The following is a 24599-nucleotide window of genomic DNA, read 5'->3' as shown; positions in this document are numbered from 1 at the left end:
GATAAATAGATAGATACAACCGGATTCCAAAAAAGTTAGGACACTATACAAATCGTGAATAAAAACTAAATGCAATGATGTGGAGGTGCCAACTTCTAATATTTTATTCAGAATAGAACATAAATCACGGAACAAAAGTTTAAACTGAGAAAATGTATCATTTTAAGGAAAAAATATGTTGATTCAGAATTTCATGGTGTCAACAAATCCCAAAAAAGTTGGGACAAGGCCATTTTCCCCACTGTGTGGCATCTCCCCTTCTTCTTACAACACTCAACAGTCGTCTGGGGACCGAGGAGACCAGTTTCTCAAGTTTAGAATTAGGAATGCTCTCCCATTCTTGTCTAATACAGGCCTCTAACTGTTCAATCGTCTTGGGCCTTCTTTGTCGCACCTTCCTCTTTATGATGCGCCAAATGTTCTCTATAGGTGAAAGATCTGGACTGCAGACTGGCCATTTCAGTACCGGATCCTTCTCCTACGCAGCCATGATGTTGTGATTGATGCAGAATGTGGTCTGGCATTATCTTGTTGAAAAATGCAGGGTCTTCCCTGAAAGAGATGACGTCTGGATGGGAGCATATGTTGTTCTAGAACCTGAATATATTTTTCTGCATTGATGGTGCCTTTCCAGACATGCAAGCTGCCCATGCCACACGCACTCATGCAACCCCATACCATCAGAGATGCAGGCTTCTGAATTGAGCGTTGATAACAACTTGGGTTGTCCTTGTCCTCTTTGGTCCGGGTGACATGGCGTCCCAGATTTCCAAAAGAACTTCGAATCGTGACTCGTCTGACCACAGAAGAGTCTTCCATTTTGCCACACTCCATTTTAAATGATCCCTGGCCCAGTGACAACGCCTGAGCTTGTGGATCTTGCTTAGAAATGGCTTCTTCTTTGCACTGTAGAGTTTCAACTGGCAACGGCGGATGGCACGGTGGATTGTGTTCACTGACAATGGTTTCTGGAAGTATTCCTGAGTCCATTCTGTGATTTCCTTTACAGTAGCATTCCTGTTTGTGGTGCAGTGTTGTTTAAGGGCCCGGAGATCACGGGCATCCAGTATGGTTTTACGGCCTTGACCCTTACGCACAGAGATTGTTCCAGATTCTCTGAATCTTTGGATGATGTTATGCACAGTTGATGATGATAGATGCAAAGTCTTTGCAATTTTTCGCTGGGTAACACCTTTCTGATATTGCTCCACTATCTTTCTGCAACATTGTGGGAATTGGTGATCCTCTACCCATCTTGGCTTCTGAGAGACACTGCCACTCTGAGAAGCTCTTTTTATACCCAATCATGTTGCCAATTGACCTAATTAGCGTTTATTGGTCTTCCAGCTCTTCGTTATGCTCAAATTTACTTTTTCCAGCCTCTTATTGCTACTTGTCCCAACTTTTTGGGATTTGTTGACACCGTGAAATTTTGAATCAACATATTTTTCCTTTAAAATGATACATTTACTCTGATTAAACGTTTGATCTGTCATCTACGTTCTATTACAAATAAAATATTGACATTTGCCATCTCCACATCATTGCATTCAGTTTTTATTCACAATTTGTTTAGTGTCCCAACTTTTTTGGAATCAGGTTTGTAGATAGATAGATAGATAGATAGATAGATAGATAGATAGATAGATAGATGTGAAGGCACTATATAATAGATAGATAGATAGATAGATAGATAGATAGATAGATAGATAGATAGATATGAAAGGCACTATATGATAGATAGATAGATAGATAGATAGATAGATAGATAGATAGATATAGATAGATAGATAGATAGATGTGAAAGGCACTATAGATAGATAGATAGATAGATAGATAGATAGATAGATAGATAGATAGATAGATAGATAGATAGATAGATATGAAAGGCACTATATAATAGATAGACAGACAGACAGATAGATAGATACTTTATTAATCCCAAGGGGAAATTTGCACATTAGCACATTAGATGCTGTATGATTACAGAGATTTGCCATGTGTTTCTAAATATTAATGAATGTCTGTCTGAAATTTCTGAAATATTATGTAAATACATTTTATTTTAGATTGATGTGTAGTCGGATGTGCGCAAGGTTGGAGCTCAGCCCAAGGTTGAATCTCATCTGTGAAGCTTCCTTTCTTTTTTCAAGGCTGTATATGGCGCAGGACTAAAAAAAATGTGAATAATCTACCACTTGTTAAACTCATTAAACTGACAGTTGATTGTACACTACGCAGCACTCTAAATGCAAGCAGAAATCACATACTTTTTATTTCTAACTTTAAAATAAAATAAACGAGGTAGTAAAGAAAGCCTTTGTGTTTCCTTTAAAGTAGAATCGGATTCTCCCGCATTACTAAGTTTATTAAACCATGCAGAACTTTCACGTAGCAGGCACACATAATCCCACAGATAATTTCTAACTCTTTTAAACACTTCTTAGTGTGTAAAGGCTGCTTTATATGCGTGTCACAAAGGCTGCCTAGCAAAAATGACGTTACGACAGGCTCCTTCGCACGGTTTGCGTGCATCAAGTTTTCGCCAAAAGCTGTGCGCAGAATTTTTCCTACCTACACAACAATGCAAATGTGGAGCCGTATATTTAAAATAGTGAATTTGAAGGAGAGGAAGGTGGTAGAAGTGAGGTGTTACAGGCACCTGTACTCTATCCTTCCTCTCTCCGTGACCACAAAGATGCTCAGATGACAACAAATTCATGAATGGAAATTGTAAATAGCACTGGACAAAACTAAGCGGTATGTAAGAAAACATGCACACTCCACCTTCTCCTTTTCCTTTCCTCCTAAAGCCAGTAGCGGCTGGCACAACTTGTCATGATCTGGTATGATTTTGGCCACCAAGGATCAGCTCTGAGCCCCTTCCTGTTCGCAACGGTGATGGAGAGGTTGAAAGATGAGGTCAGACAGGAGTCTCCGTGGACTATGAAGTTCATGGATGACATTATGTCCTGCAGTGAGATTAGACAAACCTGGAGAGGTGGAGGTATGCACTGGAGAGAAGGGGAATGAGCGTCAGTAGGTGTTAGATGGAGACCACGTGTGTGGATGAGAGAGAAAGTGGTGGAAGGGTGTGACAGCAAGGAGAAGAAGTGATGAAGGTAGACAAATTGAAATACTTGGCTTCCAGAGTCTAAAGCAACAGAGAGTGAGAGAAAAAGGTGAAGAAGAGAGTGCAGGCAGGGTGGACTGGGTGGAGAAGAGTGACAGGAGTGATCTGTGAGTACATGGAAGAGTGAAAGGGAAGGTCTATAAAATGGCAGTGCGACTAGTTATGTTGTATGGTTTGGAGACGGTGGCACTTACAAAAAGGGAGGAGGCAGAGCTGGAAGTAGCAGAGTTGAAGACGTTACGATCTTCGCTCGGAGTAACAAGAGTGGACAGGATTAGGAATCAGTACATGACGGGGACAACACAGGTGTGACAGTTTGGTGACCAAGTGACAGAGGCATGACTGAGGTGGTTTGGGTACGTGAAGAGGTGAGATGAGCGATATACTGGGAAAAGAATGTTAAAGATGGAACCTCCAGGCAAGAGGAAAAGGGGAAGGCCAAAGAGAAGGTTTATGGATGTGGTGAGGGTGGACACGAAAGCAGTCGATGTGGCAGAAAATGAGGTAAAAGACAGGGATAGATGGAGACGGATGATCCGCAGTGGAGACCCCATAAATTTGAGCAACCATAAAAAGAAGAAGAAGAAGGTCCACTTCCAGCATTGCTAGGGGCATGGCCTCTGAAGTCAGGAGCCATGTTTAATCGATACGGCAGGATCGATCCAACCTTATCCAATCTGTGGATATGAAATCTTAGAATTATTCATAGTTTATCACTGTGCTCTTTTCACATGTATTTTAGGTTTTAACCCTCTTGTTCTCTCGACTCTGATTATTGTCTCTCGTATTGAGCTTTGGTTTCATTTCGCTTTATTTTTTTGTTTTGTTTTCTATACACATCTTTCTACAATAATTCACTTGACCAACAACTGGGCTATAATGAAAGTATATTTAGCTGCAGCAGCTTCTTTTTCAACCTTTCTTTGACGTTCAATAAGTACTAAAAATCTTGGTAAAGGATTGTATCTTTCTAGTAAAATGTCTTGATAATATAAGCAACTAACAGCATATTTACATTTGCTTATTTGGCAGACGCCTTTATCCAAAGCAACTTACAGCATTTATGATATAACCAGTAATGGCACACTGCACAATGATGTACCGTTAATACACTTGACTTGAGCGTTCATAGTTTTCCTCCTCTATCTCTGTACGTTTATCATTCGTTTGCTCAGAGGTTGATGTGCTTGCTGCTTCCTGAACGGCTCTTCTTTTCTCCACCCTAGCGGCCTGCTTCTTTTCTACTTTTGTCGGCATCTTTTTGTGTTAAAACTGATTAAGTCAGTGTTTGTGTTGCACTTACTTAGTACATTCTCTTTCATTTTTGCACTTAAGTCTTCAATCTGCCTAAAGAGTGATTTAGGATATGAAGAGGTAGTGAAGTGACGACGAAGGTGGTAGGGATGAGAACGGCGCCCGTACGCAAGAGCACACAGCCGCCCTGCTGCCGAGACTTGATTCTACAATAAAATAAAATAGAAATAAAATGAGGAATAACCTTGGAGGTCAATCATCCCCCCGAAAGTGGATAGTAGACGTCACATAGTATATGTGTACCAAATTTCAGCTCAATAGTTCAAACGGTTTGCGAGCTACAGGTGAATTAAAAACCTGGACAGACAAACGGACAGCCACGGTAGCGTATCTATACTAATAAAAGGCAAAGCCCTCACTCATTCACTCACTCACTCACTCACTCACTCACTCACTCACTCACTCATCACTAATTCTCCAACTTCCCGTGTAGGTAGAAGGCTGAAATTTGGCAGGCTCATTCCTTACAGCTTACTTACAAAAGTTGGGCAGGTTTCATTTCGAAATTCTACGCCTAATGGTCATAACTGGAAGGTATTTTTCTCCATTAACTGTAATGGAGTTGAGCTGCAAAGACGTGGGGGGCGGAGTTTCGTGTGACATCATCACGCCTCCCACGTAATCACGTGAACTGACTGTCAGCGCGTGCGTAGAAAACCAGGAAGACCTCCAAAAAGCGCTGAAGAAAACATGCATTATATAATTGAGAAGGCAGCAAAACAATAAGAAGCGAGCGAGTGGCATATACTACCATATTCATGAGTGCTGCTACCTCGGAAAGAAAGCAAGGTGTAAACCTAAACTTTAAATTAAGTTCATAGACAGGCTACGCTGGCGTTTCACATGCCCACAGGTAATGCGGGATACAAGTTTAATGAGAGGACGCGGGATATAAACGAGTTTTGATCACTTTGTAACTAAGTTAAAATTGTAGGTGAAGGGTGTGCTTATGCAAATTCGAGACTGTGTTTGTGGGGATTGACAGTTAAAGGCGGGTGGGGAGTCACGTCATCATCTCCCTCCCACCTCATTTCGCTCTGAGCTGAGCTCAGCGCTAACGCCGTCTTCGAAGCAACTTCGTCAGACTGCCACCAAATACTCACAGAAAAATCCACAAGTTAATACACACGCTGTCTCTAGAGTTTCTACACACTGAATCCTCCAGGCACTACTTACAAAAGGTCACATTGACAATCGTGTTACGTTATTTTTAAAATCTTTCCTTTTCTTAGCACAAGCACAGCTGAGAAGCTTCATGCATGTGCTCCATAACGCGTTAAAAATAATGCATTTAATCACACTTTGCATTACAAGCAAAGGGAGCTTTTGTCAATGCATGATTTCCTGGTACACGATTACATTGATCAGCATCCCGATTCATTTTACCCTCGCACCACCTTAGTTTGAGAAGAAGTATGAAAAATATGAGGTTAACACAGAAAAACAGATCACCAATTCAAGCTTTATGAATAATCGATTGCCATCAATAATTGTTTTGGTAAAGCCATCCTCCTTCCATTTTATAATTTTTCCGCCACTAGCCATGATTAAATGAGCGGTAAATAAAGTAAGAGCGAGGGTGACTTATTTAGGCAGGCATATATATGACAGCAACACTCATGACAATGTCAATCATGTTACGTTATTATTAAAATGTTTCCTTTTCTTTTTCATTACTTCTTTAACACACTACTTCTCCGCTGCGGGGCGGGTATTTTGCTATATATATAATATATGAATTACCTCCAAAGAGCGCTGAGACTTTTGATATCATGAGCGTGTCTGCAAAACTGGGTCTCCTGCCCAGCAAAAGTCGAGCAGCCAGCGCGTGCATAGCTGTGCCGGCCTTTGAGGCGCTGACTGCGCTTCTGCCTTAAGTCAAAGTGAGCACTTTTAATTTTTTTCATCCTCCCCCTGAGCTATAGCCCAGACAAGTGCAAACACGGGACCCCTTTTCTACACCACGGCAAAATAATATTAAGGCGATTCACACTTTCTTTTGCACGATATACGATTATCAGGTCCTCAGCTCGGATTATGAAGACACGCACACGAGTGGAGGATTGACAGTGCCATCACAGCTGATTAATGGCGGGGCGTCTCACCAGTCTACACAAGACCCACGCGACTGTCCCCAAAAGGCGATCATAACGTCAGCGAACACATCTCTATACTATATAAAAGAAAAAGGCAACTTTCCTTTCTTTACACCTTTTTCCTTTTATCCCAAACCAAAGCCTTTCTCTCTTAACACGCAGAGGACACAAAACTAATTTTCTTTAATTGCGGTAAGGCACATTACCAGAGGCACAAATTTGAACGTTCACATAGAAAATGTAATTTCTATACCACAGCCGTCGTGTAGCGCCTTTCAAAAGGGATCTACTACCGAGAGATGATCCATATACATTTTAGCTGCTGTTAGTTACTTACCTGTTGTGTTACACAGTCTTTAAAATGTAGTTTACCCAACCACTCCAGTAGTGCTCAATGTACCTGTACTTCTTAAAACGTTAATGTTTTACTGTTTAATAACTTATAGACTATATTTCATTATTTTTCCCTTGCACTCAGTGACCAAAGCTATACACACACATATAGACACATACAAACATACACACAAGTATATGTATGTGTATATATATATGTATGTATATATATATATATATATATACACACACACCCCTATCTAGATTATATATATATATATACACACACACACACACACACACACATACATACATACATACATACATACATACACACATATATATAATTTGTGTGTGTAGATATGTATATAGATATGTAGATATGAAGATATGTATGTGTATATATATATGTATATTATATATATATGTATGTATGTGTGTGTGTGTGTGTATATATATATGACAGCAGCAATCAAGCTGTGAGAAAACAGTAAAAGGAGGCGTGTCAGGCGTGTGGTACATTTTCTGATGCAGCTACGAAAACAACTTTGTGACGCTGCCACCAAATACACAAAACAATTACTTTGACAATCATGTTACATTATTTTTAAAATGTTTCCTTTTCTTTTCATAACTTCTTTAACACATGACATCTCCTGCGCGGGTATTTTGCTATATATATATATATATCACAGCGACACTCATAACAGTGACAAAACAATTACATTGACAATCATGTTACGTTATTTTCAAAATGTTTCCTTTTCTTTCTCTTTCCTTCTTTAACACACTACTTCTCCTGCCAAGCGGGTATTTTGCTATATATATATATATATATATATAGATAGATAGATAGATAGATAGATAGATAGATAGATATATATATATATAGATAGATATGTATAGAACAATATAGATAGATAAATAGAGATAAATAGAGGTATATATATATAGATAGATAGAGATATATATATAGATATATATATAGATAGATAGATATGAGAACAACACTCATATCAATGACAAAACAATTACATTAACAATCATGTTACGTTATTTTTAAAATTTTTCCTTTTCTTTTTCGTACCTTCTTTAACACACTACTTCTCCGCTGCGAAGCGCGGGTATTCTGCTAGTTATATATAAAAGTCGGCTCAATTTCTTTTGGTTTTCCAATTGGAGCAGAGGCAGGTCAAGTGACTTGCTCAGGGTCATAAAGTGTCAAGTATCAGGACTTGAACCCACAACCTCAGGGTTTGACGTCCAATGGCTTAACCACTACACAACACAACTTTGCAGGGTGAAATAAAGTCTTACCTTATACAGAGCGGACACTCCAAATCTGACAGAATTATACTTCTAAGAAGAGAATCCTCCATCTGCTTGAAAACCTCTTGATCATTCGTATCTAATTTGGAGATTTAGACGTTAAATTACTGTCAGTACCAGAAACACTGATAAACATGTAGCTTTAAACAAATGATATGTATATTAAAAAAAAACCCAAATATTAAATTCTAGTAGGAAGACCAGTTGCAGCTTTGCATACACTTCCGTCACTATTAATAACCGTAGTCTGGTCCATGGTTCTTACTGTGAGACTCTGAACAAAATGCTTTCTAATCTCTCTGTGATTAAATTGTTAAAAAAACATATACAGGCAGTCCCCAGGTTACGAACGAGATAGGGACTGTAGGTTTGTACTTAAGTTGAATTTGTATGTAAGTCAGGACAGGTACATTATTTTAATAAATGCTATTACTGACCGACTGTAACCAAGTGCTCTGCCAATGAATGATGGAGTTTCACCTCTCTCTGACCTTTTTATTATTTCCACTTTATTTTCCATGGTGATGGGTTCTTTACTGTCTCACCAGCACTTGCATCAGATCTGTGTTTCAGAGACATTCTTGAAGGGTGAAGACAAAAGATTAAGATGAGCTCTTCTGCGCAGCACTGTACACGCTATCACAACAGGAAGGCACCCGTCGTCAACACGTCAGATTTACTGAATGACAGACAACTTTCTGCTATGTATGTAACAGTACAAGCAGGCTTGCCATTGTGAATGAATGGGGGCAGTGATGTTTCATCACTCGCCCACCACACAGTCACCTCCACTGCAGCATGCTGCCTGCAGCGTCCTCCCACCGAGAACGAACACGGTGCTGCCAAAGGCGGGTAGTGAATCGCCCACTACCACCCCCATTCAACAGGCAGCCATCTGAGGCACACTACAATGCCACCCCCCGCCGCCTCGTTCTTCCTTAATGGCCTCTGTTCAGCCACAACCGGTTTACTGCTTGCAGCATTACCAGCCGCCCACTGAGAACAAATGGGGCAGCCGTGTGTGGTGGGCGGGCAGTGAAACGTCCCCTTTCCGATTCATCCAGCCTCCGTCCAGTCAGGAGCAGTAGCTGCGGCAGCGTAGTGGGCGGAAAATGAACTGCCCCATCAAGCCTCCGTCCTGCACACGAGCGATAGCTATGGCCCCGGTGACTATGGACCACGGGTCACCACTTGCCGTTAGGAGCCACCCGAGGGACACTACACTGCACGAGCAGCAAAATCGCTCCCCCTCCAGCCACCGCTTGCAGTGTCCCCAGGCTGAAGATGACAGAGTGGCAGTTACTGAGGCGCATGTGTCGCAGCTGCAGCCCCGTTCGTAAGTCGTAGGTCGAATGTCCGTAACCTGGGGACTACCTGTAAAAATTATTTTGCTAATTAATTAGCTGGACAAGTACTAGTTTGATAAATCATGTTTTTTGAAACTTGCTATGTTTGTGCAAAGTTGCAAGGAATTTATTCAAAAAGGAAAGAGTTGTATTTTTAAACAATGCTTCCCATCATAACAATAGTACAAGTATGTTCTTAAAATTACTAACCTTACTAACCAAACTAAGGTCTACCTTGACACTTTCAAGGCTGCTTTTGGTATTAACAATTTTCCACCTGCTATTGCATAAGTGCTGACATCAGTGCTGATGTTTTTCCACAACATGGCATGAACTTAGTGTTGGGTATTTCAAAGCCTCCTTTGTCTTTACAGTATGGTATCAATAACTGGCCGGCACTATTATCAAAAGAATCAATCTGCAAGCAAAGTTTTGCATATTGTTGATGATGCAAATTCTGTACAGTCAGATACGGATTTAGAGCTGGCAGAAGACACAGAAGGAAGTGACACTGAGAGTGCTGTTGATTATCCCCTAGTATCCCCTACCGCCTAGTGCAGGGGTGACCAAACCTTTGTTACAAAAGGGCCACATGAGAATGTCTCGAGTGTTTTAAGGTCCTGGATATATAAAAAAAAATCCAGTAATATACTTACATCCCATACTATGATAATAAAATATGAAAATTTAAGTATCTACAGTATGTTTTCATGACCAGATAATTGGCCTTCTGGCATAGAAAATGTGTGGTTTACTGACATCTATAAATTAGCCCAGTGTACTATAAGTGAGTAAGTGGATAGTTGGGTGCATAAGTAGGAGCCTCCTGCGACAGACTGGCACAATTTGGTCCTGCCTCACATCTGATCCTGTCCATATAGACTCGAGCTCCTTTTGATAGCATGTAGTCAGACAAAAACTACCACATCATTTAAGAATATTTATGCCCTTATCAATATTATATTACAGCCAGGGTGTATTCCCTGGCCTATGTTTATTTTGAGTTTTATTCAATTTGAATTATTATTTATCACATTTTCATGTTATTACTGTTCTTTGTTTTCACTAATTGTGTATTAAATGGCTAAAGGTGAGTCGACTCCTTGTATTCTGTGGGTGGTGCCCCAAGATGCAGGGATGTGTCACCACTCCAGGGACCTCCATTTGGCTATTTAAGAGACATAGAAGAGGAACTCAGGAGTGGTACACTGAAGGTTATAGAGTATTATTATAGTATACTAGGGGGCTTTACCCCCTGCTTGCTTCACTCGCCAAACCAGGCCACTTCGGGTCTCTGCCACTTGCATATGTGGTTTTCACTTTCACCAAACAACAATTCTGTCCTATCACTTATGTCCGTATATTCGATCTCTTTTCACTTTTACCTTTTCGTCTATCGCATTGAATTTTGATTCCGTGTTTGGACTTGCATTGTGACAACGCAACATATAACTACCCGTGAGTGAATATCGTTTCTTTCTCTCTACACGAACTGTGTCTGACAATAGCATTCACACAAATGAGAAAAGATTGAACCGTGTACCTGGTTGTAAATGTTTTAGATGTGAGCGGGACTTTTCCAAATCTCTTTGCATAAAGTTTTGTCTTGCGGGGCTTGAAATTTTCTCTCACGGGATTTCACTTTCACCAAACAACAAATCTTTTAATTCTCACGGATACGCCTCTTCATTAGGAAGAAACACTACTCTTCCCAGATGGCAAAACGAATTTGACAATCTACAAGTCTCCAACTTAAAGTTTAAATCTGAACAATATGGATCTCTTTTCGCTGTTCCGTTATTTCACTGACATAATTTCCGTTAGTTTGTGCTAATGCGATCTTTACTATCATTTTTTTTGAGACTTTTTGCACTTTCATAATCTTTAACCTGCTCTGCATGTGTATCGCGCCAACATTTTTGAATTCTTTACGACATTCTGCTTTGTCATCTACTCTTTGTCTTTTATTTCCGGCCCCGGGCCTGGTTAAATCTCTTGGCACAAAGTCTCATCTCGCAGGACTTGAAAGTATCTCTGAAAAAGTCACGTCTCGTCCTGGGCTAAAAAGACTCGTCTCGTCCTAGGATTTTTTTTATTATAATAGTGAGATAATACAGTACTGTATATGGTTATAGAGTATTGTTTTTGCATTGGATTTACTGGTTTTTAATCTTATTTATGCTTTGTTTATTGGACTACAACTTTGGAATGATTATCGGAACGTGTTCACCTAGGACTGCCTTTTTGAGATTTTTGTCATTGTTTCTATTTTTTTAATCAATAATCAATAATCGTAATCTATAAAGATTCCTTCTGTGGATTGTTTCTCAAACCAAAAGCTTTTATAATGGTTTTCCTTCCCCAGAGAGGCACCTCAGGATATTTTGATACATTTAAAGCATTTAAAGTGGAAGCCAAAACCATTTTTTAGGCCTGTGTAGGCCAAAGCAGGCCAGTAGATTTTGGGGTAAGCTGCCCGGGATGATATTAACTCTGGGCAGAGGACTTAAAGTAAAAGCCAAAAACCCATTTTTAGGCCAGTGTAGGCCGAAGCAGGCCAGTAGATTTTGGGGACAAGCTGCCTGAGGTGATTTCTATTTTGGGTACACTAGGGCTGCCACCTTTTTGAGGTCTCACACTCTTTTCACCATGGACTCCAAATCATAATATTCATATTCCAAATCACAAGTATGTATGTAGAGTAATCTCTCTTACCAAAGCTCTTCAGTGGCACATGTTGTATATCCCCCTCTTCTGCCACCTCATTTTGTGAGAATGAAAGCTGATGAAAAAAGAAAGTGACATTATGCTTGAATAATAATTGTAAGAATAGGCAAATAGACACTGAATATATATATTTATATTTTTTAATGTATCAATGTATGTATGTATTTATTGATTTAGAAAGCAAAGATAACTTTGCTTCTCGGTGCAAAGAGATCTGCCTGCATCTTAACATCTGCAAAACCAAGGAACTGCTTATTGACTTTCGCCCCAGCAAAAAGCCTCCATGTCCGGTCACAATTCAAGGAGTGAATGTAGAGGTGGTCCACTCCACTCCAACAAGTACTTTGGGGTCCACATTAATGACAGGTGGGACTGGTCTCATAACAAGGAGGAGATACACAAGAAAGAGGAGTGCAGGTTCTTATTTCTTAGGAGACTGCGTTCCTTCAATGTGGGAAATGACATCCTTCACACCTTCTACAACTGAAGTGAAGTGACCTTCTATCTGCCGCAGCCAGGTGTTACGTGGCCTGGTCCAGTCACTCGGGTCCCCAACAATGAGGATCTTACAAGCTGGATCACCCTCAGGGAAACCCCACATACTGTATGGACGTAGTGCCGTAACTGATGCTCCCTCACAATGCAGGTCATGTGCCAAAGTCAAACCAACGGTACCCAAGGATTTTCTGGAGAGACACAGTACCAAAGGAGTCCAGTCTTCGTCTCAGGTCACTGGATAGCGTCCATGAATCACAACCATAGAGCAAGACAGGAAGCACCAGGACTCTAAAGACTTGGACCTTCGTCCTTTTGCATAGATATCGGGAGCGCCACACAACCCTTTCCAGTGACCTCATGACTCCCCCATGCTCTCCCATTCCATCTACTGACTTCATAGGAAGAGTTACCAGAGATATGAATGTCACTGCTGAGGTAAGTAAACCTCTCAATGAGGTCGACACTCTCTCCACAGACAGACACATTGCAATTGCTGTGCCCAAGAGGTCATTAAAGGTCATTTAAGGCCTTAACTCCATTTGCTTTGTAAAATAACAACACAGAATATACCTGCAAGCCAGATCACCCTCTGGGAATAGCATCACATGGCCATAGAGCCGTAACTGACGCTCCCTCACAATGCAGGTGCCTCATTCAGGATTTCATGAGTAACACAAAGTCTAACCAGCAGGACCCAAGGATTCTCTGAAGAGACACAGGAGTCCAGCCTTCATCTCAGGTCACTGGATAGCATCCATGTCTCACAACAGGGAGCACCAGGACTCTAAAGACTTGGACCTTCGTCCTTTTGCAGAGATATCAGGAGCACCACACAACCCTTTCCAGTGACCTCATGACTCCCCCATGCTCTCCCAATCCATCTACTGACTTCATAGGAAGAGTTACCAGAGATATGAATGTCACTGCTGAGGTAAGTAAACCTCTCAATGAGGTCGACACTCTCTCTGCAGACAGACACACTGCTGATGGCCGTGCCCAAGAGGTCATTAAAGGCCTGGATGTTGGATTTTATCAGGACACTCACAAGCCCAGACACTCAAACTCCTCGCTCAGTCTCTTGAGCCTCCATTGACTCCATGAAGATCACAGCATCGTCAGCACAGTCAAGATCACGTCATTACAGGCTTTAAATTAGTAGGATGTTGTACCGTGTTAGCCATTATGGATGCAATGAGAAGCAAAATGACACCTTTTATTGGCTAACTAAAGAGATTATAATATACAAGCATTTTCGAGGCAGCTCAGTAAGTAAGCTTAGAAAGCTTAGTAAGATTTAGATCTTGTTCTATCCAAACTGAAAACATAGCCTCTCATCTTGAATACATTTGTGTTGTTGAGTACCTGTAATTGGTGCTTCTGCTCGGCACCCGAGGACTTAGCAAAACCAGACTTGTTTCCACTGGTGGCACCCTCAGTTTCACAGCCAAATTTTCTTATGTACACAGATAGGACTCTGAGCAGCTCTTCAGTGTTTTCAGGAAAAGGAGAAATCTCATTGTGCAAAATCTAAAAACATAAAAAATGACTGAGCTTTTAATTGAGAAGGCCCGAGTTGTGCATTTTAATTATAACCAGCAAGAAAAAAAAAACATACAGTGGCTATAGAAAGTGCTCACACCCTTTCGTTCGCTGCACTTGGTGTGGATTTCCTTTTAAATGGATGAATTTGCCATTTTTTGCTCATCAGTCTACACTCACCAACCCATAATGACAAAGTGTAAACATGCTTTCTGAAAGGCATGCAAATTAGTTTAAAATCAAAAACTGAAATCTCTCGTCCATAGTAGTATTTAAATTCTTAATTCAGTGCTTTGTAGAAGCCCCTCTGGCAGCAATTACAGTTTTGAGTCTTATTGGGAAAGTCCCTACAAGCTTTGCACTCTTGATCATTTTTTTTATTTTGGATTTGATATACTGTACTTTATTAATCCCTGAGGGGAAACTGTCTTTTCATATGAGCGTTTCGAGGTCAGAGAGCAGGGTCAACCATTGTATGGTGTCCCAAGAGCAATCGTTAGGTTAAGGGCCTAACAGAGTAGGATAACTTCTGGCAATAATGGAATTTGACCCTGCCACTTTCCAGAGTGGTGGCGCAGTGGGTAGCACTGCTGCCTCGCAGTTAGGAGACCCGGGTTCACTTCCCAGTGGAGTTTGCATGTTCTCCCCGTGTCTGCGTGGGTTTCCTCCCACAGTCCAAAGACATGTAGGTTAGGTGCATTGGCGATCCTAAATTGTCCCGAGTGTGTTTGTGTGCCCTGCCCGGGGTATGTTCCTGCCTTGCGCCCTGTGTTGGCTGGGATTGGCTCCAGCAGATCCCCGTGACCCTGTAGGTAGGATATAGCGGGTTGGATAATGGATGGACTTTCGAGAGTTCCTTGGAGTTCACGGATTGGGTTTTGTCCTGACATGGCCTCCTTCGTGTGTTCTACCATCATGCTGCACTTCAAATGGTTTTATCCCCTTGAGAATTTGATTGTGAGGTCTACAGAGATTTTTTTTTTGTCCTAACATGCCACACAAAGTTATGTTAACCTTCTCTGCACAGTTAGACGTGCGTCTTTTTAAATGATTTCCAATCAATTCGGTTTGCCACAGGTGGATTCCAATCACGTTCTGGACACAACTCAAGGAGAATTAAAGCAAACAGGACGCAGCTCACCACAGTTTGGAGTGAAACAGAAAAGGGTCTGAATACTTATAGAAATGAGAGACTTCAGCTTTTGTTTTCTTAAAACATGTTTTCACTTTGTTATTATGGGTTATTGAGAGTAGATTAATTTAAACTTGAAAATGGGGAGGCGGCCTTCTGCTGCTATGCACCTAAAATCTGGAATAGCCTGCCAATAGGAATTCTCCAGGCTGATACAGTGGAGCACTTTAAAACACTGCTGACAACTCATTACTTTAACATACTTCACTTTAACTTAGGGTGGCACGGTGGCGCAGTGGTAGCGCTGCTGCCTCGCAGTTAGGAGACCCGGGTCCTCCCTGCGTGGAGTTTGCATGTTCTCCCCATGTCTGCGTGGGTTTCCTCCCACAGTCCAAAGACATGCAGGTTAGGTGGATTGGCGATTCTAAATTAGCCCTAGTGTGTGCTGGGTGTGTTTGTGTGTGTCCTGCGGTGGGTTGGCACCCTGCCCAGGATTGGTTCCTGCCTTGTGCCCTGTGTTGGCTGGGATTGGCTCCAGCAGACCCCCGTGTCCCTGTATTCAGATTCAGCGGGTTAGAAAATGGATGGATGGACTTTAACTTAATCCTGATACTCTGTATGTTCAATTTCCTCATAATAACTACTCATGGTGGCTCTAAAATCCGTACTGACCCCAACTCTCTCTTCTGTTTCTTTTTCCAGTTTCTTTGTGGTGGTGGCCTGCGCCACCACCACCTACTCAAAGCTTCATGATGCTCCAACAATGATGGATGGATTAAAAGCCAGAAGTCCACGTGACCATCATCATCAAGTCCTTCCGTGAGAACCCTAAATCCAAAGAGGACTGTTTCATTTATGTTAGGTAGAATGCCCAGAGGGGACTGGGCGGTCTCATGGTCTGGAATTCCTACAGATTTTATTTTTTTCTCCAGCCATCTGGAGTTTTTTTTGTTTTTTCTGTCTACCCTGACCATTGGACCTTACTCTTATTCGATGTTAATTAATGTTGACTTATTTTATTTTCTTACTGTGTCTTTTATTTTTCTATTCTTCATCATGTAAAGCACTTTGAGCTACTTTTTGTATGAAAATGTGCTATAGAAATAAATGTTGTTGTTGTAGATTAATGGGCAAAAATGGCAGATTTCTCCATTTAAAATTAAACCTACAACACAAAGTATGCAGAAAATGAAGGGATTTGAATACTTTTTGAATTGACTCTATAGAAACAGAACTATTTTGCACTTCATTGAAAGATTAAACAGAACCAGACAAAAAAAAAAGTTCAACTGAACACACTTACTTTATGAATCTCCTCCTTTACAGGTTGATATTCAGGGTCCAGCATCAGACAATGACGATACTGAAGCAAAGCATCTACATTCTGTCCAATTTGCCAGAAGATTTTCCCTTTTTCAAAAATTCCCTAAATGAAGGAGTAGAAAATGAAAACTACCTGGCAGCTGAACCCATCTCAACAAGTCTCTATTGCATAATGCAATTGCTTTTCCTTTTAAAAGGTGGAATTCTCTTTGCTTCATTTTGTTAATGATGCTAACTGTGAACACAGATGTACTGGCAGAGTTGGTTCACCATTCATAGTTTTACAGGAGAGTGGCAAAGAGAAAACCACTGCAAAAAAAAAAAAAATAAAAATCACACACATGGGAGACTCTAAAGACAGCTGGAAAAATATTCAATTGGATAATAAGATCCAACTTTAGGCAAGCACAAAACAATCAGCGTATCACAGAAAACACAGCACAAAGAAAATGCAGAGAAATCATTACATTTATATGCTGTTGGTAAAATCCTAGGTTCAGTTCCAGGCTTAGTGAATATTCACAGTTTGAATTAGACATATGGTTGGGCTTCTAATAGGTATACCATTTCTATGTATCTGAATCAGATGGACTGGGGACTGTCAATTTTGACAGGCAGGACATTTCATCCCAGGCATGCTTTGTTTTGTTTGTTTGTTTGTTTTTCTAGCACCTAAAGCACCTGTCTAACAATAGTAACAATAGTCCTTATCTGCCTACAGGATTATCCTCTTAAGAAAATGGCTAACCTAGGCGAGCTGAAACTTAGGTTTAAAACCGCTCTGCATATTAGTACTGTATATTGTAAATATCTCCTTCTTCTTCTTTCGGCTGCTCCCATTAGGGGTCGCCACAGCAGATCATCTTCTTCCATATCTTTCTGTCCTCGTCATCTTGCTCTGTTACACACATCACCTGCATGTCCTCTCTCACCGCATCCATAAACCTTCGCTTAGGCCTTCCTCTTTTCCTCTTCCCTGTCAGCTCTATCCTTAGCACCCTTCTTTCAATATACTCAGCATCTCTCCTCCAACACAATCTCGCCTCTCTGACTTTGTCTCCCAACCGTCCAACTTGAGCTGACCCTCTAATGACCTCATTTCTAATCCTGTACATTCTCGTTACACCCAACTCTAATCTTAGCATCTTTAACTCTGCCACCTCCAGCTCCGTCTCCTGCTTTCTGGTCAGTGCCAATGTCTCCAGCACTACCATCCTGTAGACCTTCCCTTTCACTCTTGCTGATACCCGTCTGTCACCAATCACTCCTGACACTCCTTCTCCACCCATTCCACTCTGCCTGCACTCTCTTCTTCACTTCTCTTCCACAATCCCTGTTACTCTGTACTGTTGATTCCAAGTATTTAAACTCATCCACCTCCACCAACTCTACTGCCTTCATTCTCACCATTCCACTGACCTCCCTCTCATTCACACACAAGTATTCTGTCTTGGTGGTTCTACTGACCTTCATTCCTCTCCTTTCTAGATCAGATCTCCACCTCTCCAGGGTCTCCTCAACCTGCTCCCTACTCTCGCTACAGATCACAATGTCATCAGCAAACATCACAGTCCACGGGGACTCCTGTCTAATCTCGTCTGTCAACCTGTCCATCACCACTGCAAATAAGAAAGGTCTCAGAGTCAATCCCTGATGTAATCCCACCTCTGTCACTCCTCACCACGGTCACACTTCCCTTGTACATATCCTGTACCACTCTTATGTACTTCTCTGCCACTCCAGACTTCCTCATACAGTATAACAGCTCCTCTCAGTCACCCTGTCATATGCTTTCTCCAGGTCCACAAAGACGCAATGCAACTTCTTCTGGCCTTCTCTAAACTTCTCCCTTACCATCCTCAGAGCAAACATCACATCTGTGGTGCTCTTTTTTGGCATGAAACCACACTGCTGCTCACTAATCATCACCTCACTTCTTAACTGAGCTTCCACTATTCTTTCCCATAACTTCATGCTGTGGCTCATCAATTGTATCCCCCTGTAGTTACTACAGCTCTGCACATCGCCCTTATTCTTAAATATCGGCACCAGTACACTTCTTCTCTACTCCTCAGGCATCCTCTCACTTTTCAAGATTCCATTAAACAATCTGGTTAACAACTCCACTGTCGTCTCTCCTAAACACCTCCATGCTTCCATAGGTATGTCATCTGCACCAACGGCCTTTCCATTCTTCATCTTCTTCATAGCTGTCCTTACTTCCTCCTCGCTAATCCATTGCACTTCCTGATTCACTATCTCCACATCATCCAACCTCTTCTCTCTCTCGTTCTCTTCATTCATCAGCCTCTCAAAGTACTCCCTCCATCTGCCCAACACACTCTCCTCACTTGTGAGTACGTTTCCATCTTTATCCTTTATCACCCTAACCTGTTGAACATCTTTCCCAGCTCGGTCCCTCACTCACTCACTCACTCCTGAATATATAAAGTGAAAGTCAAAATCTATTGATTGAAACGACTCTGAACTGAACTAAGTTAACAAAAACGTATTCAGAAAAATAAATTAAAAAATCACTGTTCGGTTAATGTTTTGAAAATGATGCATGTGCCCTGCCCAGGATTGGTTCCTGCCTTGCGCCCAGTGTTGGCTGGGATTGGCCAGCGCTGACTTTATATATTCCGACGCTGACTTTATATATTTAAGTTTTGACTTTATATATTCCAGCGCTTACTTTATATATTCTGAAATATTCCAACGCCGTCTTTATATACTCAGGTTTTGACTTTATATATTTGGGAATGACTTTATATATACAAGTTTTGACTTTATATAGTTAAATTTAGTCATCATTGCATAACTTTTTCTTTACCATAGAAATTTAAAGACTAAATTCAACTTCCATTCCTACCAAAGATATTTCTGGCGACTAAATAAAACCTACTTATATCCAAATTCGAGCTATTGAGCTGTCGCCTGCCTGCCTGAATAAGTCACCCTCGCTTCGCTCTTACTTTTTCACCATTCATTTAATCATGGCTAGTCGCGGAAAAATTATAAAATGGAAGGAGGATTACACTGAGTATGGCTTTACCAAAACAATTATTGATGGCGAATCGATTATTCATAAAGCTTCAATTGGTGATCTGCTTTTCTGTGTTAACCTCATATTTTTTCATACTTCTTCTCAAACCAAGGGGGTGCGAGGCTAAAATGAATCAGGAAGCTCTGATCAATGTAATCGGTGTACCAGGAAATCATGCATTGAGAGAAGTTCCCCTTTGCTTGGAATGCAAAGTGTGATTAAATGCGTGATTTTTTAACGCGTTATGGAGTACATGCATCGAAGCTTCTCAGCTGTGCTTGTGCTAAGAAAAGGAAACATTTTAAAAATAACGTAACACAATTGTCAATGTAACCTTTTGTAAGTAGTGCCTGGAGAATTCAGAGTGTGGAGAAACTCTAGAGACAGCGTGTGTATTAACTTGTGGATTTTTCTGTGAGTATTTGGTGGCAGCGTCACAAAGTCGCTTGCGTAACACTGCGTGCGTTAGCTGCGGAGCTCAGCTCAGAGCGAAATGAGGTGAATGGGAGGGGAGATAATGACGTGACTCCCCACCCGCCTTAACTGTCAATCCCCCACAAACACAGTCTCTCGAAATTTTAATAATCACAGCCCTTCACCAGCAATTTTAACTTAGTTACAAAGTGATCAAAACTCTCATTTATATCCTGCGTCCTCTCATTAAACTTGTATCCCGCATTACCTGTGGGCATGACAAACGCCAGCGGCAGCCTGTCTATGAACTTAATTTAAAGTGTAGGTTTACATCGTGCTTTGTTTCCGAAGTAGCAGCACTCATGAATATGGTTGTATATGTCACTCGCTCGCTTCTTATTGTTTCTCTGCCTTCTCAATTATATAATGCATGTTTTCTTCAGCGCTTTTTGGAGCTCTTTCTGGTTTTCTACGCACTGCGTTGACAGTCAGTTCACGTGATTACGTGGGAGGCGTGATGATGTCACACGAAACTCCGCCCCCCCCATGGCTTTTGAGCTCAACTCCATTACAGTATATGGAGAAAAATAGCTTCCAGTTATGACCATTACGCGTAGAATTTCAAAATGAAACCTGACCAACTTTTGTAAGGAAGCTGTAAGGAATGAGCCTGCCAAATTTCAGCCTTCTGCCTACACGGGAAGTTGGAGAATTAGTGATGAGTCAGTCAGTCAATCAGTCAGTCAGTGATGGCTTTGCCTTTTATTAGTATACTAGCAGAATACCCGCGCTTCGCGAGCGGAGAAGTAGTGTTTTAAAGAAGGTACGAAAAAGAAAAGGAAAAATTTTAAAAATAACGTAACATGATTGTTAATGTAATTGTTTTGTCATTGATATGAGTGTTGTTCTCATATCTATCTATATATATATATCAATCTATCTATCTATATATATATATCTCTATCTATCTATATATATATCTATCTATCTATCTATATATATATACCTCTATCTATCTATCTATCTATCTATCTATCTATCTATCTATCTATCTATCTATCTATCTATCTATCTATCTATATATATATATATATCTCTATCTATCTATATATATCTCTATCTATCTATATATATATATAGCAGAATACCCGCGCTTCGCAGCGGAGAAGTAGTGTGTTAAAGAAGGTACGAAAAAGAAAAGGAAAAATTTTAAAACTAACGTAACATGATTGTTAATGTAATTGTTTTGTCATTGATATGAGTGTTGTTCTCATATCTATCTATATATATATTTCTCTATCTATCTATATATATATATACCCGCGCTTGGCAGCGGAGAAGTAGTGTGTTAAAGAAGGAAAGAGAAAGAAAAGGAAACATTTTAAAAATAACGTAACGTGATTGTCAATGTAATTGTTTTGTGTATTTGGCGGCAGCGCCAAGTTGTTTTCGTAGCTGCATCAGAAAATGTACCACGCGCCTGACACGCGTCCTTTTTACTGTTTTTTCACAGCTTGGATTGCTGCTGTCATATATATACACACACACACACACACACACATACATACATACATACATACACACACACAAATTATATACATGTGTGTATGTATGTATGTATGTATGTGTGTGTGTGTGTGTGTGTATATATACACATACATATACTTGTGTGTATGTTTGTATGTGTCTATATGTGTGTGTATAGGTTTGGTCACTGAGTGCAAGGGAAAAATAATAAATTATAGTCTATAAGTTATTAAACAGTAAAACATTAACGCTTTAAGAAGTACAGGTACATTGAAATTACATTTTCTATGTGAACATTCAAATTTGTGCCTCTGGTAATGTGCCTTACCGGCATTTAAAGAAAATTAGTTTTGTGTCCTCTGCAGTGTTAAGAGAGAAAGGCTTTGGTTTGGGATAAAAGGAAAAAAGGTGTAAAGAAAGGAAAGTTGCCTTTTTCTTTTATATAGTATAGAAAATACCAAGGCCAAGCGGAAAAGTAGTGTGTTAAAGAAGCAATGAAAAGAAAAGGAAACATTTTGAAAATAACGTAACCTGATTGTCAATGTAATTGTTTTGTCACTGTTGTGAGTGTTGAGTGTTGTTGTCATATATATATATATATATATATATATATATATTTACACACACACATATAAACATATATATATATACATATCTATACATATACACATATATACATACATATATATATCTACATATATACACACACATATATACACACACATACATACATACACACACATATATACACACAAATACACATATATATATATACATACATACATACACACACATATATATACATATACATACATATCTACATATATACACACACAGCTATTTCGTATCAGTGCAATACGCTGTTTGTTAAAACGTTGACTGCCGCTCTTACGTGCAATAACAAATCAAATCATTCAGTTGTCTTTGCTCAGATGTAATTTTAGAGCTGGACGCCTGGCATCTTTTTTTGGCCACAAGTTCGTTTCTGTTTGATGTGAGGTTCTGTGTTGTGGAGATTCTCAGGATGGATTGCAGGTGCTCATCAGTGAGGCGACTCCTGTGTGCTGTTTTGTTAGTCTTTATCACTGAGAAGAGCTTCTCACACAGATATGTGCTACCAAACATGCACAAGGTTCGAGCCGCATGTAGAAGGACTTTTTTTGTTCTTCAGAGTCACCAAAGCGCCGTGCAAACTCAGTGCGCAATAACTGTAGCTTCGCAATAACTTGCAGCATCATAAGGTAGACTTGATTAACGCGTAAGTGTTGGCAAGGCAGCTGAAGCGCTGCATTATGGGATCTGTAGTTTATTGTGTTATCAGCGCTTCATATACCCGGGCTTTAATAACAATAATACAGTATATAAAATGATCTCGGGGCGGATATAATTACACGCGGGCGGATGTGGCCCGCCCTTGAGTTTGACACATATGGACTAAATAGAACTTGAAAAGATATATTTTTCAAATGTGATCGCAATTCAGATAGAGTTGACGCCAAGCACTACAGCCTGCATCCTCCCCCTCGCTCTTACTTTTTTACAGTTCATCTAATGAATACACTGAGTATGGCTTTACCAAAACAATTATTGATGGCTAATAAAGTATCCATTATTCGAGTATGTAGAGCGGGATATATATATATACATATATATATATACCCGTATCATGAGAAGTAGTGTGTTAAAAAGGTAGAAAAGAAAAGGGAACATTTTAAAAATAACGTAACATGACTGTCAATATACAGTATTTGTTTTGTGAGTGTTACTGAGTGTTGCTGTCATCAAGGATTTGATTATCATTATTTCTTTCAATCAGGTTCGTATTTGTAGGATGTGTTGTGTTCAAGTTACATTCCGTGTTTGTCAATCGTTGTAAAGATGACAGGTTTCATTCATCGATTCGTTTCTTACTACATCAATAAACAGCTCGTCTTCTTCTTTATCTGAGACCTGACACACTGCATGCGCGGGTTTTTTTTACACTGTCTTCCTTTAGCGGACATTGACTTTTCCACCGTGTGCTTTGTTTCCGCAGTAGCTGGATTTATGAATATGCTTATCAGACGCTTCATATTTTTGCTGCCTTTTCAATTGTGTAATTCGGTTTTGTTCAGCTCTTTGGAACTGTTGCTTTTATCTGTGCACTGCGTCAGTTCACGTGAGCCGCTCAGTGTACATGCATCGAAGGTTCCCAGCTGTGCTGGTGCCATCTCGTGCTATGTCCATGGCTGTATTTAATGTTACCTTAGTCCTGGCACTTAAAACTTTCTCTCGCAGTTTCGCTGAGTTTGTGCCAAACACCACCTGACCATCTCATCTTCCTCTGCATAAGCACAGTCCTTCACCCGTGAATATTTACCCGTGGCAGTTTGCTATTGGATTTCCGCTGACGGACGGCCTTATATGGGCAGGCACTAAATTACAAACGCCAGCGGCAGCCTGTCTATGAACTTAATTTAAAGTGTAGGTTTACATCGTGCTTTGTTTCCGAAGTAGCAGAACTCATCAATATGGTTGTATATGTCACTCGCTCGCTTCTTATTGTTTTGATGCCTTTTCAATTATATAATGCATGTTTTCTTCAGCGCTTTTTTGAGGTCTTCCTGATTTTCTATGTACTGCGTGATTACGTGGGAGGCGTGATGATGTCACACGAAACTCCGCCCCACGGCATTGAAGCTCATCTCCATTACAGTAAATGGAGAAAACTGCTTCCAGTTATGACCATTACGCGTAGAATTTCGAATGAAACCTGCCCAACTTTTGTAAGGAAGCTGTAAGGAATGAACCTGCCAAATTTCAGCCTTCCACCCACACGGGAAGTTGGAGAATTAGTGATGAG

At 40.5% G+C, this 24599-nt stretch overlaps 1 protein-coding gene across 1 annotated transcript in view; it reads right to left on the bottom strand.

The window, feature by feature from the left end:
* Positions 1–24599, bottom strand: part of lonrf1 (LON peptidase N-terminal domain and ring finger 1) — a 63632-nt gene that overhangs the window by 14265 nt on the left and 24768 nt on the right. Inside the window, exons 3-6 of the mRNA XM_039775712.1 lie at positions 16751–16873; positions 14139–14303; positions 12267–12333; positions 8194–8284 (exon numbers count right to left, since the gene is read on the bottom strand). Coding sequence (XP_039631646.1) covers positions 8194–8284; positions 12267–12333; positions 14139–14303; positions 16751–16873 — 446 coding nt within the window. The remainder of the gene's footprint in view (positions 1–8193; positions 8285–12266; positions 12334–14138; positions 14304–16750; positions 16874–24599) is intronic.

This window comes from Polypterus senegalus, chromosome 13, assembly GCF_016835505.1.
Source record: "Polypterus senegalus isolate Bchr_013 chromosome 13, ASM1683550v1, whole genome shotgun sequence".
Lineage (NCBI taxonomy): Eukaryota > Metazoa > Chordata > Cladistia > Polypteriformes > Polypteridae > Polypterus > Polypterus senegalus.
This window is presented reverse-complemented; position numbering and strand designations above follow the sequence as displayed.